At 48.8% G+C, this 18403-nt stretch overlaps 1 protein-coding gene across 2 annotated transcripts; it reads right to left on the reverse strand.

Moving 5' to 3' along the window:
* Positions 1-16033: 16033 nt before the first annotated feature.
* LOC103643278 (transcription factor MYB16) lies at positions 16034-18023 on the reverse strand. 2 transcript variants are annotated; one of them, XM_008666442.4, is made up of 3 exons: positions 17691-18013; positions 17498-17627; positions 16034-17011 (listed from the first exon to the last, which is right to left on the reverse strand). In XM_008666442.4, the coding sequence occupies exons 1-3, from the start codon at positions 17821-17823 to the stop codon at positions 16204-16206; spliced, it is 1071 nt and encodes a 356-aa protein (XP_008664664.1). In that variant the 5' UTR covers positions 17824-18013; the 3' UTR covers positions 16034-16203. The 2 variants fall into 2 exon arrangements, with proteins under 2 accessions (XP_008664664.1, XP_008664663.1); XM_008666441.4 differs by having other exon boundaries at positions 17498-18023.
* Positions 18024-18403: the final 380 nt, after the last annotated feature.

Raw genomic sequence — 18403 nt, forward strand, 5'->3', positions numbered from 1 at the left:
TATTTATATCCAGACACACTGAGTACATGGGAGTTCCAGAGATCACAATGAAACAGATCAAAAGCCTGCTCTGCCCGAGAAGTAGTAAATGGGAGACGAGTATGTCGGCCTAGCTGACAAGCATGACAGAGACCCTCAGAATGTCCCCTACTACATTAAAGATCTAAACTACTGGTGAGCTTGGTCATGACATCGGGTCCTGGATGGCCGAGATGACGATGCCAAGTGGTAGAGGAGGTGGTGGAGACCAGGACGGGAGGTGGGGACGCACTGGTGGAAGAAGATCGGAGCGTGTAGAGGGGACCTGAACTGTCACATCGGGCGAGAGGGGTCTTGGTGGCCAGATCTTTCACAGAAAAACCAGAGCGGTCAAACTCAATGGAACGAGAGTTGTCAGTGGTGAACCGACGGACAGAAAGAAGATTATGAGTGATATGAGGGGCTACGAGAACGTCGTTGAGATAGAACGACCCAGGGAGAACCGAGGCACCTACAAAGGTGACCGACAGAGTGGAACCATTTCCAACGATGATCGAGGAGGGATGGAGGAGTGGGTGGGATGGGAGCGAGAGAGCGTACCTGCAGTGGGGTTGGTGTGGTAGGATGCACCGGAGTTGACCACCCAGTCGGAGGGGGTGGGGTGGGGTCATCGCCATGGTGCTGAAGGCGGCGGTAAGGGAAGCAGAGTCCCATCCTCCAGCCAGCGGGGACCAAGTCGTCGAGATGGGGGTCCCTGGGGCAGGAGCTAGGGCGGAGCTGGAGTCGTCGGTGGGACGCCGTAGGGGGCCGTCGGAGGTACGCTGTAGTGAGGCGATGTCAGGAGGGTCGACGGTGGTGGACGGGAGGCACTCAGGGCCTGGCCCGACCACATGGAGCTGGTTGCTGCGTGCCGAGGGTAGGAGGACGTGCGCGTCGGGGGCGTTCGCGCCGGAGAGGAAGGGAAGGTCCCAACGCTGGTGGTGATGCTCGCAGCAGAGGAGGCGACGGTGGGTGGCCGCGGCCTGCCCAACAACGGTATCAGTCTCCATGGCCGCAGCAGTGAGGTGGGGAAAGGAGAGGTCGCCGGAGGTGGTGAAGTCCATGGGGAAACGCAGAGCTCTGACGACGGTTGGGGGAGAGGCGGGACCTAGCCGGCGAGGACTGACTCGGCTGGGGAAGAGGAGGGAGAGCCGGTGGGGAGTCCGGCGAGTGCAGGAGCGCTGGTGACTTGGCGGACAACGACGGGCACTGCAGAGGTGCGGGCCGCGGAGGGGAAGCCTAATGCTGGTCCAACAGCTTGGGGGGCTCGGGTCCGGTGGCTTGGAGTCGTCGTAGATGGGGAGGGCCGACCCTGTGGGGTGCCGGCGATGGGATTGTAGTTGGCAGGGCGGGGCCCTAGGGGGCGCGCCGACGGTGGGCTGGTGGAGCCGACGGCGACTGGTGGGGAGGGGAGAGAAAAGTGGAAAAAACCTAACTCTATACCATGTGGGAAACCCTAACCCTAACAAGGGTTGGGAGTGTATTAATAGACTCAGGTTGTTGGGCCTAGCCCATTACATAGGGGTATAATCGTAATTACAAGGGGCTAACCCCAAAACCCTAAACGAGTACTCTAACAAACTGGTTCTATTGAGGTCCATTAGTGGATAAATGGTGTTTGGAAAAAAAAAATCTTTGGATCAGTAAGGCTAATGGCATGACTATGCCATAACTGTAAGTTTGCTAGGGAGAAAAAAATAAATCTGACTATTGAATGTAGATTCTGATTCATAAAGTTTTACTATGATATTAGGTGCTATGATGATAACCACATGTGGATCTAGAAATATTTGTCTCTACAGGTCTATCTGCCACTTGGATAGAGTTTGTAGAATAGTAAAAAGGCACATATTGTAGCATGTGCAACAAACATAATTGACCAAGAGTTCCAGTATGTCCGAACATCATATACCAAAATCAAATAAGTGGATTAATTTTTTGCCTCCCTTGATTTGAAGATCCTGAAAAATTACGCTCGGTTGCTACCTTTTAGTGTAGTAGGTGGTGCCTCGGAGGTACCACAGGATCCGCTTCATAGCGGTGAGATGTGGCTCCCGCGAGGCGTGCATATGGAGGCATACCTGCTGGACGACGTAGGCGATGTCGGGCCGGGTGAAGACGAGGTACTGCAGTGCCCGACAAGACCTCGGTAGTTGGTCGGATCAGTCATCGGGGGGCCGTCGTAGAAGGAGACCTTGCCTTGAGTGTCCACCGGAGTTGTGTAGGGCTTACAATCAACCATGCCAGCATGCTCGAGGATGTCGACAGTGTACTAGCGCTGGTGGAGAAACAAGCCCTGGGACCGGCACTCCACGGTGATCTCCATGCAAGTGGTGCAGCTCACCCAGGTCCTTCCTCGCGAACTCCCGCTGGAGGGAGGAGATGATGCGCTGCAGAAAGTCATGGGAAGAGGCCGTGAGGACGATGTCGTTGACATAGAGGAGTTATGCCGTGTCTAGGCCGCGACGAAAGACGAGCAAGGAGGTGTTCGCCTTGGCCTCGACAGAGCCTGTGAAAGCAGGAAAGTGGCAAAGCGACTGTACCAAGACCGAGGCACCTACTTGAGGCCGTAGAGGGACCGATTGAGCTTGTAGACCATGTCGGGGTGAGCCGGGTCCACAAAACCGACCGCCTGAGTGCAGTACACTGTCTCTGTTAGAGTGCCATGGAGGAAGGCATTCTTGATGTCGAGCTGGTGCACTGGCCATGCCCGTGAGAGAGCCAGAGTTAGAACAGTCCAGATGGTACCAGGCTTCACCATGGGGCTGAAGGTCTCGTCATAGTCCACCCGGGACGTTAGGTGAAGCCCCATAGGATCCAACGAGCTTTGTATCGATCCAAGGAGCCATCCGCCTTCAGCTTGTACTTCAAGATCCATTTCCCGATGACCACATTGGCGGTTGGCGCTAGAGGGGCAAGGCACCAGGTCTCAGGTGCGGTTCGCTTGCAAGGCCTCATACTCCTCCACAGGGCCGTGCACAGGCATGTGCGCCCTGTGCGCCCGAACAGGGCCTCCACTTTTTTGGGGCCCCCAAATATCTGGCCCATTAGTAATACTAATTAGGTTTAGTCATTAGCATTTCCTATTTATCAATTTTGGAGATTCCCATCGTTCGGCTTCCTGAGTTCCTGGCGGCTTCTCTTGGAGCATTGTGGCGGCGAGCCGGATCTGGCACCGTGCGCAAGAGCATCTAGCACATCGCTCATCGCAGTTCAGGACAGGAGACACCGTGCCCTTTGCCCCTTCCCCGCGTACAACACACCTGGCGGCTGCTCGGCTGCTCTAGTAGACTAGCACCCACGACTGGCCAGGCGACGACTGCTCTGTCCGTGGTTCGTCCGATCGCTCTGTGTCTTCCTCTAAAATAAAGCCATCAAATCATAAGGTAACATCCTACATATGCATTGTATATTTAATTGTCTAACTTTGCTAATAAAATAAGATATTGATTATTTTATTCATCTCGTATGCATGCATATTAAATATTAATATTTCAAGATCCAATTATTGGCGTTATGTCTTCTGCCAATCGATCTAGAAAATATGATTCTGGTTATCAAAAGCGTAAGAGAAAACAAAGAATAGAGGATTTAACTCAGTCTCAGAAGGGAGCTATGGATAGATTTATTATAAAAGAATCGCAAGTATCCTCTGATAATCATTCACTTGATCAAGACCCTGCAATTGGTAATAATGATGTTATTAATGATACTATAAATGATCAGACAGAGGCAGAGAATAATGTTGAGATTGAGGATATTATTATTGATGCCGATGTTTCTTTTCAGCCTAATATATTTGATCCAAGATATTGGGATTCTCTTGATTCTAAATAGATTGATATTTTAGCGCAAAAGGGTCCTAGAAGGGACTTATCAATTCAGAAAGGTCCGAGAGATAAATATTCTAGAAGGTTTTCTACATTATTCTATAATAGAATTCTACCAAATGGAGAACTTTGTGATAGAGATTGGCTTGTTTATTCTAAGGAACTTGACAGAGTCTTTTGCTTTGGTTGTAAATTGTTTCCGAAAGGTCATCGAAAAGGTCAGTTGGCAAATGATGGGTATAATGATTGGATACATCTTGGCGCTAGGCTTAAAGAGCATGAGACAAGTCCTGATCATAATTTGAGTATGGTCACTTGGTATGAATTGCGCAATAGATTGGCAAAGGATGACACTATTGATAAAACTGCCCAGCGACAACTTGAGAAAGAAAAGGACCATTGGAGAAAGGTTTTATTTAGAATTGTTTGCATTGTAAAGTTTCTTGCCAAGCATAATCTAGCCTTTCGTGGTTCTAACAGTAAGTTGTATGATGATAGCAACGGGAATTTCTTGGGCTTAGTAGAGATGTTGGCTGAATTCGACCCAGTTATTCAAGAGCATGTTCGCCGTATTACAAATGAAGAAACTCAAGCTCATTATCTTGATAATAAGATTCAGAATGAGTTGATACACTTGCTTGCTTCTGCTATTAAGTCTGAAATTATTAAGAAAATAAAGGGGGCAAAATATTTTTCTGTAATACTTGATTGTACCCCTGATGCAAGCCATCAAGAACAAATGTCCTTAATAATAAGATATGTGGATTTATCTTCAAATCATGCCAGCATTGAAGAGTCTTTTCTAGGATTTTTAGATGTCAATGATACAACTGGACAAGGTCTTTTTGATGTGCTACAAAATGAACTAAAGAGTCTTGATCTTGACATAGATAATGTGAGAGGACAAGGCTATGATAATGGGGCAAACATGAAAGGATGCAAAAACGGAGTTCAAAAGAAAATTTTGGATTTAAATCCTAGAGCTTTCTATTCTGCTTGTAGTTGTCATAGCCTTAATTTAACACTTTGTGATATGGCCAACACATGTGGAAAAGCTAAGGATTTCTTTGGAATTATCCAACACATATATACAATATTTGCTAATTCCACTAAGAAATGGCAGATTCTAAAAGATAACATAACAAGATTGACTCCCAAGTCAGTATCAGCTACACTTTGGGAGAGTCACATTGAAAGTGTTAAAGCTATCAGATTTCAATGTGCAGATTTTCGGGAGGCTCTACTTCAGGCGCTTTATACTTTTATATTTGTTTAATACTTTCATGTTTGTCCAATTATAACACATACTTTTTTTATACTAGGTGGCAGATGCTGACAATGATGCGAAAACGAGCAGCAAGGCTAAAGGTTTGGCTAATAACGAACATGGAGAGTATGAAATTATAGTGGCAATAGTCATTTGGTATGAGGTACTATTTGTTGTCAATATAGTAAGCAAGCACTTGCAAGCCAAAGATATGCTCATTGATGATGCTATTGATAAAGTGCAAGGGTTGATTTCTTTCTTAAAAAATTATAGAGAAATTGGTTTCTTAGAAGCATTACAGACAGCCAAAGACATTGCACATGTGATGGATATTGACACATCTTTTCGTAAAAGACGGGAGATTAAAAGAAAGAGACATTTTGATGAGAACCCTGATGAGACAAATATTGCTACACAGTCTGCAGAGGAATCATTTAGAATCACTTATTTTCTACCTATTGTTGATCAAGCAGTTTCCTCACTTACAAGGAGATTTGAACAGTATCAAGACTATCAGAATTTTTTTGGATTCTTATTTAATTCTGAAGTATTGCAATCATTAGATAATGAGAGCCTACATTCTTCTTGTGATAATCTGAAGACTGCCCTAAACAAAGAGGGACAATCTGATATTGATGCTAAAGAATTGTATGCGGAGTTGAAGTTTCTTCAGAATTTCATTCCAAAAGAAAAGATGGGGCCTATGGAAATTCTAAATTTTTTAAATGTTAGACTGTGTGTGTGTGTGAGTGTGTGGGCCGGCACCACTGTTGGGCTGCCGGCCCATTAGGGTTAGGGTTTCCTGTGTCTATATATTGTAGTCCTCCTCTATGCAATACATCCAACACGCATTCCACAATTCAACATGGTATCAAAGGATGGGGTACTGGAAACTGAGGTTCAGGATGCTGATGATCCCCGTCTGTCAAAGATGCGGAAGGAGGTGGTGGCTGGGGGGAAGGATACTATGAAGGTGGATAATGACTTCTTCCTCGTGCCTGTCAAGATCTCTGATCACCAGCCTCCAGGGCTCTCCACCGTCCACCAGCGCCGGCGTCTCCAGCAGTCCAGCTCATCCTTGAAGGTCGTCCCTGTCCCCTGCTCATCTACAAGGCACAAGATGAGCTCGTCATCCGAAGGGTCCACTCTCAGTAGGCTTTCCTATAGAGAACCGTGGAAGTCCTGTAGGCATGAGTGCGTTGAGAAGTCACCTGGAGCGGATGAAGCATTTGACATTTGTGAGGCGGATTTCGGACTTCCATTTGCTCCTTAAGCTTGCTACTTTCCTAGATGCAAAGTCAGACATGCCTACTATAGCTGCATGTGTAAAAACTCAGAGCAGGATGCCCGAGGGGTACCAGTTTCTGATCGAGTCCTTTGCTAGTCAGGGATAATATTGCCTCTGAAAGCATGACACGACGATGCATAATTTATTTACCTATCACATCAGGCGTGGTTCGGTTATTCTTAATTCATGTGGATTGGATGGTATCAGACTAGGTTTAGGGTTTTTTGCTCCTCTCCCCCTTCCTCCAGCAGCCGCCGGCTGCCCAAACACCAGCCGCCACCCACGTCCAGCCGCCGCCCCGGGAGGGAGGGATCATCCCGGGGCGGCTCCCTTCCAGCCGCTGCCCCCTCTCCTCTGCTCCCCGCCCCCAGCAGCTGCCACTCGTCGGCGCGAGCGCCCGCAGCTCACCGCGTTCGGCCCCGCCCCCAACCTCCGTCGCCGGCCTCTGGCGGGCGCGACCCTGGCCTTCCCCTCTCGCGGCGCGGGCGCGGTCGTCCGCCTCGCCCCCAACCGACGGTGCCCTCCCTATCCTACGCCGGCGCGGGCACCCCAACCGACGGTGCCCTCCCTACCCAGCACCCGCTTCCACCGCGCCGGCTCCCCCCGCCCCCTGCGCGTCTGCCGTCGGCAGATGGCCCCCTCGGCGGCTCCAACCACGGCGGCGCGCACGCAGGTCCAGCAGCCAGCCTAGATCCGCCGGCGGCGGCTCTCATGGCAGCCGATGCTGCCCCTCCCCTTCTCAGGCCACCAGCGCCGACGCCTCCCTGCTCACGGGCGCGGCCTTCCTCCCCCATCTAGGCGCGGGTCTCCGCCCCGCCGCCGTGCTCGCCATGGGCTCCCTCCCCCTCTTCGCCGGTCCTGCTCTGCGCTGCTGCCGCTATCCTGGCCGCGGGCGTGGCCCCCCCTTCTCGCACCCGCCGACGGTGGCCTTCTTCCGCACATCTGGCCGCGTGGTCCCCATCTCCCCTGTGCAGCCGGCGGTTTGCAACCTGCCGCTGCGGCGCGCGTGCAACAGTCGCCGTGGCCTCGTGGGCACGCGTACAGCCGCGGCCGCGGGACGCAGGGGAGCAGCGGACGCTCTTGTCCCCAACGGTCGCCGGCCCTTCCTCCCCTCATCCTCGCGCTGGCCACCTCCTAACTGCCTGCGCTGATGCCCAGCAGCACCCAGTAGCTCCACCCTTCGAACTTCTCCCGTCGCTGGTGCTGCCAACACCCCTTGCCAGGTCCGGCGCAGGCCCCTGCTCGGCTGGACCCGCCCCGTCGCCCTCCCCCTTCATCGCCGCCATCGTTGGTTCCGTCGCTGCCGTGACCTTCCCGGCCGGATCCACGTTGCTGCGGTCTTCTCGGCTAGATCCGCCATCCCTTTGGCTGGATCGCCGTCTTCATGGCTGGATTCGTCGCTGCCGTGGCCTTCCCGGCCGGATCCACCGATACCCCTTCTACTATGCAGCGGGCGCGGACACCCTGACCGGCGCAGACGCGTGCGCTGCCGTCGGCCTCCCTGGCGGGGCTCCTTGACGCCTAGACGATCGAAGAAGCAGGAAGGTCGGCCTGCTGGTGCCCTTTTGCTGTGTCGCCCTGTCGATCGCTGACGCTCGAACGTCGACCCCTCCCAAAGATCAGGCTTTTGATGCGCGTCTTCCGACCGCGACCACCTCGACTTCGGCTACCTCGTCATCTAGGGGCTATCGTCTTCTTGGAGCACACAACGGTCTCTACTCCAGCCGCAACATTTGCACCATCACGACGCTGCGACTGCGGGGGGATTTCAACCCGTCGGCTCCTATCTTCGGCCTCTACTCCAGTCTCATCGTGTGTGGTGCCCCCGTTGCGACTGCGGGGGGATGTTAGACTGTGTGTGTGTGAGTGTATGTGGGCCGGCACCACTGTTGGGCTGCCGGCCCATTAGGGTTAGGGTTTCCTGTGTCTATATATTGTAGTCCTCCTCTATGCAATACATCCAACAAGCATTCCACAATTCAACATTAAAGCTACATGATTCTTTTCCTAATGCAAGTATTGCTTACAGAGTTCTATTGACCATTCCTGTGACTGTTGCTTCAGCAGAACGAAGTTTTTCTAAACTGAAACTATTGAAGTCCTACTTACGTTCTACAATGACACAACAAAGACTTACTGATTTAGCCACAATAGCACTTGAGAGTGAATTGTTGGATAAGATTGAATATGATCATATTGTTGAGGAATTTATTTCAAGGAACACAAGGAGAATGAAGTTGTTCAAGTAAAATTTATGTAACCAAGAGTTTAATAGGTATGCTTTTCATAAAATCCATTTCTATGTTGTATTATAATATTTATATTATTATACTGTTAGTTTTTAGTGATTTTGTAAAAAAGGGCCTCTATTCGATAATTTTGTACAGAGCCTCGCTTTTTCCCGGCACGGCCCTGCTCCTCCATAGCGCGTCACCAGTGGAGGTCAGCAAGCGCACTATGAAAAGATGACAACTCGGGAAAGAGAGTCGGACTGGTGGACGTCAAGAGGACCAGGCGGTCGACAGGCCGGAGGACACTAGCAGCCCGCCGGGTAAACATTGGGTGGACGTTCCCGGGGTCTCGGTGGAGGGCAACGGGGTGATACACTAGTGGTGCCTCGCGAGAGGAAGCCGAGGCACGAGCCGGTGCAGTAGAGGTGACTAAGGAGGCAGGCCGCACATGCCGCTGATAGACGTGGCTGGGATCAGCATAGTGTGTCGTGAGGGGCACAGGCGATGGGGCCATGCCGGGCACAGACGTGAGTGATGGGGCCGCACATGGCGCATGCGGAGACGACGGGGCCACGCGCGACGTAGGCAAACACGATGCGGTCACACAGGGCACATACGACGTGACCGCGTGCGGCGTGAAAAAGGGCAGCAGAAGGGAGACATCGACGCAATCGACATCGAGGAGGGAATCAAGGTTGGGAAGTGGGAAGGAATCAGCAACGGGGAAAACATCCTCATCAAAGGCAACACGACGAGAGATGATGTGGTGGGTGAGAAGATCGAGGCATCAATACCCTTTGTGATTAGGGGAGTACCCGAGGAAAAAACAACGAGAAGAGCGAGGGACAAGTTTGTGAGGCGCGGTGGCGGAGGTGTTGGGATAGCAGGCACACCCGAAGGTGCTCATAGGAGGGGGTGGCGCCGAAGAGGGCGAAGAACAGAGTGGATAACAAATCGTCTTGGAGGGAAGGCGGTTGAGGAGATAGGTGGATGTGTTCAGGGCCTCAGCCTAGTAGCGGGCAAGAAGAGAATCCTAAAAGAGGAGACAACACAACATGTTGTTGGTGGTGCGAATCATGCGCTCGGCTTGGCCATTCCGAGGGGAGATGTGAGGGCACGACATCCGCAGCTGCACGCCATGGGAGAGAAAGAAGGTGCGAGACGTGGAGTTATCAAACTCACGACCATTATCGCACTGAACAGCCTGGATGTTTCGATCGAACTAAATCGACAGCTACGCAAAGAAATGAGAAAGGTGGGGGAAGGTGTTAGACTTATGGCGGAGGGAAAAGTCCACAAGTAGTGAGAAAAGTCATCTAGAATGACGAGATAGTACCGTGTACCGGAGATGCTGGGGATGGGGGATGTCCAGAGGTCACAGTTGATGAGATCAAAGGGGCAAGTAGCGCGGTATGTGGAAGAAGTGAAGGGTAAGCGAGTTTGACGCCCAAGCTGACAGGCATGACACATCGAAGTGGTGTCGCCACAAGGACAAGGAATAGCCAAGGTGGCCGAAAGTCAAGAATGGACATCATGGCCAGGGTGGCCAACACGACGATGCCGAGTGGAGGCAGGGTCAGTGGAGGCAAGGGCGTAGGGTTGGACAACATGAGCGAAGGAAGGTGGGGTGGGGAGGCGAATGGGGTAGAGAGGGCCGGAGCTACCGCATCGAGCAACCACAACACGAGTGGTAGATGGTGAGCCCCCAGAGGTCGAACTCCATAGAGCAGCGATTGTCAGTAGTGAAGCGACAGACTGAGAGAAGGTTCTGGATGATGTTGGGGGCAACGAGGATGTTGTTTAGGTACAAAGGACCAGGAAGGATCACACCTACTGAGGTGACAGGAAAAGTCGACCCGTTATTGACAATGATGGAGGAAGGAGAGGTGGGGGGGGGGGTATAGGGATGGGGTAGAGAGACATTTCTGGGGTCGGGAGTGGTGTGGAACAAGGTGTCGGATTCGACAACCCAGTCGGTGGGAGGAGTGGGCGATGAGGATATGGGGAAGAATGAGAGAGCCATCTAGTCGAAACACACGATAGGGAGGCACATTAACCGCGTCGGAGCGAAGGAGGGGCGTCACGATGGGACCAGGCGCAGGACGGCGTGGGAGAGGGTGGCGGTTGCACGACGACATCGGTAGCGAGACCACGGGCGATGAAGGGGCCCTCGTTCGTGACGATAAGGACGACATAGATAGGTGTGCTGGTGAGGGTAATATAGCCAGCGGAGAGGAGACTTCCGACGGCGGCAGCAGTGTCAAGGGACACGCCCGCGTAGGGGGCGACGGTGGCCGCCGTCGGGGAAGGGGCGCCGGCGACAGACGCAACCGCGCCAGTCGAAAGCAGGGGACTGATGGTCGCCTCAGCAGAGGACGACGACATAGCAGAGGGAGCCGATCGAGGCGTGCCATGGGTCGTCGGCGGCGCCGTCGTGTAGGGGCCTGGCGGCGGTGTGGATGGGGAGGTCGGAGGGCCGCTAGGGGACGGAGTGAGCTCGCTGTGGTTGCTGGGGGCCGGGGAGAGCGGCTTTGGTTGGTGGCTGCGGAGGTAGACTGGTGGCAAGGGGCCGGGTGCCCGGGGCAGCGCAAATGAGGAGATCAGAGGCGCGTGGGGAAGGATGACGTGGCTGCGGCTGCCGGGCCAACCTGCAGGGGATGCTGGCGGGTCGGGCTGCGCGCTGCCATGGAGAGGCGCCGGTGTGGGAGAAGGCGCCGACGCGTGGGGGGCGGGGCCGCGGCCGTTGTGCATGCTGGGCGGCTCCATCGAGCCGGCGAGGCAGGGAGAGCGCCGCCGCAGGAACGGGAGACAGAGAGGAGGGTGTCGAGGAGGGCCGTGACCGCTGCGACCGCCGAAGAAGAGGAGGACGCGGCCACAAGGCCATGCGGCGAGCTTTAGCCGGCAGTCGCGTTGGAGGGCAGCATGGTCCGTGGGGAGCTTCACGCCTCGACAAGCTAGAGCTGGCGGAGGGGTGGCGTGCCTTGTGAGGGGTGTCATCGAAGGGCGACGCGGCGAGCTGGAGCCGACGACCGTTGGATCCGGGACAGGCGTCGGAGGTGCGCCGGTGAAAGGGCAGTGCCCTAGCGGCTGGGAGAGCAGAGGGTGGGAGGGAAGAGAAGCTAGCTCGATACCATGTTGGAAACCCCAACCCTAATCGGGGTTGGGAGATATATTTATATAATAGAGTTGTTGGGCCTAAGCCCATTACACAGAAAACACCCCATTACAGTGCAAAGCCACACATAACTCTAACATTAAGAGAAGATAAATAATTAAGCAACTTGGTGGATGTGTGATTTATAAGGTATGCAACAATAATAAATACTTCATCCTAAAATTTTAGTGGCATTTTAGCATGCACAAGCAAAGATAGGTCAACCTCTACTATGTGGAGATGCAATCTTTTAGCAAGGCCGTTTTGCTGATGAGTATGTGGACAAGACACTAGATGTGAGATACCTATCTTGGTTAAAAATGAGTTCAAACACAAGCAATTTCATCTTGATAATATATTTATCCATTATCACATTACCCGTGTGTTCATGGACCGGGCTCTTGACTGCGACGCGTATGGTTGGGCATTTTTCACCGAAATCGGACAACCGAACCAAACTTTTGGTGTTTGGTTTCGGTTTGATTTTTGTGAACTTAGGTATACGGTATCAATTTTACCCTAAAACCGAACCGAACTACCGAAAAACCCAATCAAATCTAGCTTTAGGTTGATCAACTATGAATATTGAACTATCGAAAAACTGAACCGAATCTAGCTTCAGGTTGATCAACTACGAATATTGATGTAATGTTATGTTTGAACTCATAACTATGTCATTTGTTGCTTGCCTGTATATTCGTTTTTTCGGTTTAAACCAAAAACCGAACCGAAAAAACGAACACCGAACAGCTCGGTTTTTATTTCCGCAACATACCGTTTGTTCGAAGATTTTGAAAATCGAAGTTTATAAAACCGAAAAAAACTGCCGAACTTTCAGGTTAACCGAATGCTTAGCCCTACGCGTAGGTCTTCTGCATTGCTGACCAGACATAGGGTGTTTCGTAGATGGCTACCTGACACATGACTTCTTGAGTCATGGACGTCATAAGGAAGCGAAGGACTTGCTACTGAAGCGCGAATATCAGATGCATCAAAGATGATGTCGTCGATCATCTTTCCATTCTGCTTGAAGGAGATCTCGTCGGGCGCTATAGCCGTGTCATCTAGGTAGCCTTGTAGCTGCACACCTCTAAGGATGGGCAGAACTTGTGCTTTCCAGAGCGCGAAGTTGGTCTTATTGAGCTTTACAATGACGCTTTTCCCTAGGAGAGGTATCGGTAGTGCAGAGCTGGATGACACCATGGGAACTTGTCGCTGGTAAGGTTGATGTTGACTTGTTCTTGATTAAAAGTTGGCTAATAGATTGAGGAGGTGGCTTTGTTACCATGAAAGAAACACAACACCAAGATATTAAATTGCTTGCCTTGACCTCTATGGTGTACCTATGTATAGCATATTCTAACATCTAATCTGGCAGGGTGATGTATGTATGGTTTCTGTAACAACACTGCTTGTATCAACAGGTTGTACCCTTAGTTTTCTATTACGTAGTTTTTGCTGGCTCTTTAGCACCGACACCAATAGTCATAGCTGAGTTTTTTTCACATTAATAGTGGTGACTTTCGACCTTGAATGCCTGAGAAAGAAAAGAAACAAACAAACTTTTAAATCATGTGAACAGTTAACTTGTAGAATATGCAAGTTGTGTAGGAGCTAGGACTGTTGAGTACACTGATTTCTTGTGAGTAGTGTCTATTACTGATAATACCATCAACAATTGGTAGTGATTGGTTCCACTATAAGTGTCTTAGTCTATACTCACAGTTTGGTAACAGTTTTTCTGTATAAAATACAGTTGTTATGGTGGCTAATTTTGGCGCACCAACGTCTATTTTGTAATGTAATTTTAACTCCTCGTGCACTCAACATATTTTGGTAGAACTGTACCAACATCTAAGACTGTCTTCAGTGGACCGTGTAAAATAGAGGACGCGGAACTGTATATGACATTGTTTGCAGAGTGAAGTTTAAAATAGGGGATAAGATAGAAGATGAGATAGCGGATCTGTTGGAGATGACCTAATATGGTTATGTGCATAGACCTTCACGTGTTAGGTGTCTTTTGTCACTTCTCATCTTATTCATCTTTCTCTTAGAGTTTTGGTTGACTATTTAGTTTGTCTATTTTGCATGGACTATTAGCTGACAATTTATATTTCAGCCAAGTGTACTTTCTTAAAAAAAGTGGGTCGCATGGTGATCAATTGAAGGAACTTTCTTTTATGCTTTGAATTTTTCTTAACATATACATTGGGTATAATCCTGCCCTTCTGTTTCAGTACACTCGGACATGTACTTCCAAATTCGTGCAAATTACCCTTAAACCCTTTTGATACTATTGCAAGTTAACCTATGTACTTCTGTAATGTTGCTCAGCTGTACAATGCATTGGACACGTTGAGTATCTGATTGATCATAGAAAACATGTGCTGTACTGAGTTTCATGTCTTATGTAATTTGTGATTTCATTGTGGCTACATTAGTATGTTTTCACTTGCTTTGAAATTATAGATGATCAGTTTGCAAACTTAGAAGTACAGATGGTATTTGTTTTTTGCAAATAAGGTAAGCTAAATCATCTCAATTAAAGGCACTGCTTGAAATCTGGACTGTGGAATTCTGAACGTAATGTTTCCTTGAGGCACATGGCAGTTCGCAGAATTACTATGACCACTAAAGTTTTCTTTTCAGGGATGCAACAAGCTGTCAAACTAAGTGGTGCTGTCTTCCACTAGCACTAGGGGTTGATCTGTTTTGAAAAGGCCATGTGCCGAGGGAAGGACCTGTACTATGGTCTCAATAATGCAATGTTGCATAGTTATTCCATTGGGTCATGGTTGTCATTTCTTCCTTCGCTGCGAGGTCAGTGTTTTGTCTTTTGCCTTCCTGTTCAATTGGTGCGTCCACTTGTTTTGAAATTTACATGACCCCATAACAAATCAACAGTGTCAATACTCAATATATCACAATGTTTCTTTTCAGTCTCTCATGAGACAATTTCAATATCTTTTTTCATGCCCCTGTAGTCAAGGTACTTTTGTGTCATATAATTTTTCTGGTTAAAAATACCTGTTCTCTCGAATAACATTTACCTTTATCTGTTTTTTCTGACATGCTTCTGTTAACTGTTCATCTTTTGGTACTGCTTTGTAGTTACTAAAGATCATAATCTTTTTAATTTTTCTGGACAGTGTAATGGATGCTATCTACATTTTTATTGGCATTCTAAATGGATGATAACTTTGTATCTGCTGTTGAGTCACTATAGATTTCTTTATTGGAAAGTTGCAAAGCCACCAAAGTATCACTTGAGTTTTGAGATTCCACCCCATAACACTTTTTATTCCAAAAACCACCCCAACATATATGCACTGAGTTGATTTCACGCATTTTTGCCATCCTGAAGCAACTGGTGTATTCGTTATTGAAGTTAGATACTCTAAAAGTACAAGCCTAACGTTTTTGTAGAGCTTGCAGCAAAAAAATAACACCGATAAAAAGTTTAAGTGAGCTCCTGTATATCCGAGAAAAAAAAGAAACACTTACATGTGGTTGGTTTTTGCTATCTACAATATTTCTTCACAACAACATGCTGAGTAAACATACAAGCATCAGAACAAGTATTGCTCCTCTAGCATGGCCTGTAGTGGCTCCAGACTTGAGAGAATAGGCGGAATTGGTGGAGCACATGCTCAGTAGGGTGGTTTTTGCAATTGAGCCAACTAAGGAGTGAGCATTTGCAACTACGGTGTGGAATATCAAAATCCAAGCGACATAGGGTGGGTTTTGCAATTTTATTTTCTTGGACTTGGGCATGTACAACCCCATTTAATATTCCGTGTCTTGAGAGGTCTTTAGAAGAGCCCGTCTCTACATGACTCTCCATACATAATATTTCTTAACAATATTTATGATATGACTGATTTTAAAGACACCCCATTGTATGATGCAGTTTTTTAAGTGTCTTTTGTGTATAGAAAACCGATCCGGAGACTCTAGGTTGTATATGCCCTTATTTACTGAATAGTATGTAAATTTTGCTTTTGAATTAATGTGATATTCTTACAATCTTTACTTGATCGTAATAGCGCTGCTTAATCATTCTGGGTTAGATTCAAAAGAGAGGGAGACAAGACAATGTGTGTTGAACTAACAACTCTAAAAGTCCTTGGGTCATTAATGTAGTGTCCCTGCTGTGGTCCTGGTGGCTTAACATACAGTTATTTCTAGGGCTAGGCCAACAGAAAAGAAATTGGCGGGAAAAAATTATTTACTCCATCCACACAATAGTTAATTATTTCACTTTCACATGCATGGACAAAAAAAACATATTGTTGTAGCACATGCAGCATTTATTTGTAGTGCTTGTTCTGTTTCTCTTTTGACTTGAGATGATCCAATAGATTTTGCTCAGGAGTACTTGAAATAAAACGGAGGGGACTGTATTCTAGAGTCTAGACAAATGGAGGCGACTTGGGTGTCAGCTCTGAGTTTACCATGTCAAGGACACCATTCCAATAATTCTTGTCCTCCTCATCTGATGCTTGGTTGCTGCGCTCAGTTTGGCCATTATTGGACTCACCCCAGCATTCTGATGCATCATGCTCATTGGATACACCAAGCAGCATGCCAGTGAAGCCAGCTCCAACCCCAGCCATCTCTGAGAACCACGGCTCCTCACAACCAATGAAGTCCTCTTCCCTCTCCTTGCTGTCGAGTTCCAGCAATTGGTGCTTGCTGAAGATCTGCCAATCGTTTTCTTCATCCTCCAAGTCATCACTCCTCTGATGCCACACTGCACAGTTGCTTTCTGATACGTCTAGTCTATTGGTCCTGGGGGTTGGCAGCGTTCCACTATTACTCCCTGTAAACGTCAGCGTGGAGGTTGGAGACTCCAGGTCTATCTTTGCACCCTGCCATGCATGAAGCACGTCAAGGCATGGAGAAGCAGCAGAGGCAGGTAGTATCGTTGGCTGCGCATGGAGAGCAGTTGGTGTTGGCGTTGCTGTCCGTATCTTCGATTCTCGAGCCAGCCGTGCCTCAGCCTCGAGGCGGGCGCTCTCCCATTGTGCCATGTGGCTGAGGCTTGCGGCGGCCTTGGTTGATTTGTCGTTTGTGGTGCCAATGCGAGTGCCACTGATAGATTTGTGGGTGACAGGATCGATCCCCATCTTGGCCAGCCTTTTCTTGAGGTGTGTGTTCCAGTAGTTCTTGATCTCATTGTCCGTGCGATTTGGTAGATGGGTTGCAATGGCCGACCACCTGAACAAGTGCCATGAAACGAACCTATGATTTAAAATTAACATCTTGTATTCATCTACCATGTATGCCGAAATTCTAGGTTGGAGTACAGAACTAAGAGGACTGAGGGAGGGGGGACATGAGACGGCAAATTAAAAAAAGTACAGATGCCATGCCATAACTCGGTACATGCAGCAGGATAGATAGATTGGTGCACTTAGATGCCTGCATACAGAAGATGCACTAGAAAATCCGTTCTAATTCATTATAAATACACTGACAATCCTTTCTTCTCTGCTTTCAGATGTGACAGAGGCTCACGTATATGCTTTGTAAATTGTCACTAAATGGTAGGCAGCAGTCTGATAGGAACAGACAGTGCACTTCGTCTTAGCAGAAAGGAGCCAGATAAGATACGTATGCTAAAGGATCTCTTGTGCTCTGAGCACTGCAGATGATATGACTTACTGTAACAATCTGGAGTTGACTAATTTCACTGGTACTCACCTGTTGCCTAAAAGAGCATGAAGCTGGATGATGGTCTGCTCTTCTTGCAAGCTGAACTTGCCCCTCTTGATGTCCGGTCTCAGGTAGTTTGTCCACCTCAGTCTGCAGCTCTTCCCACACCTCTGCAAGCCTGCAAGACTGTTGGTCGAGATCTCACGAACAATGTTCATTGGGAAGATGGTAGAATACTCACCCGCCTTCACAGGCAATGCTCGCCAACTCCCATGTCCGTGCTCCTGAATGTAGGCAAGCAGCTTCTGATCCTCCTCCGGTGTCCACGGGCCTTTCTTCAGTCCAATCTTCTCACAGCATGGCGATCGCCCCATTAAAGCAGTGTGATTTGTTAATTTTTTTTTCTGAACTCGAGCTGACAGCTGAGTTCAGAGGTGCTGAAGGCTAAATAGAGCAGGATGAGAAAACGACAAGCCACACTGCCACTGCTATAAATCTGTAGTATGATAGGAGGTATGAGCACTGAATTTTCCATTCCTTATCGTGTCATAAATGCCCTTATGTTGGGTTGCTTCAGTTTTGTTTACGAGGTACAAGTATTCGTACATTTCCTTATCGATCTACTGAACGTAAAAATACAGTAACAAACAAGTGCCTTCATTTGAGGGTCAGTTTAACACTGAGGTCCAGTTTGCTATGGCCCACGAATTTAAAACCGCAATAACTCCATGGTGATTTGGGTCCCACAGGTGACACCAAGTCCAGGTTGGTGTTGGGGTAAGGCAAAGAAATGATTCATTTCCTTGAGGTGAGATGGGTCAAGGCTACGGGTCTGTTGTTTGATTTAGGCACCGCACCATATTGAAGTCATTTGAGCTTAGCAGCTTACTTATTCTAATTCCTATATTCAAACTCCACTCTAAGAACAATATAAAACAGTGTTTTGAGTGACCA

This window comes from Zea mays, chromosome 1 (genome assembly GCF_902167145.1).
Source record: "Zea mays cultivar B73 chromosome 1, Zm-B73-REFERENCE-NAM-5.0, whole genome shotgun sequence".
Classification (NCBI taxonomy): Eukaryota; Viridiplantae; Streptophyta; class Magnoliopsida; order Poales; family Poaceae; genus Zea; species Zea mays.

Bases quoted from the DNA above. Each gene is read 5' to 3' on its own strand.
- LOC103643278 (XM_008666441.4), bottom strand. From the start codon at position 17,823: ATGGGGCGATCGCCATGCTGTGAGAAGATTGGACTGAAGAAAGGCCCG. The intron at 17,012-17,497 runs GTGAGTACCAGT...GCACTTGTTCAG, and splicing joins CATGCTCTTTTAGGCAACAG to GTGGTCGGCCATTGCAACCC.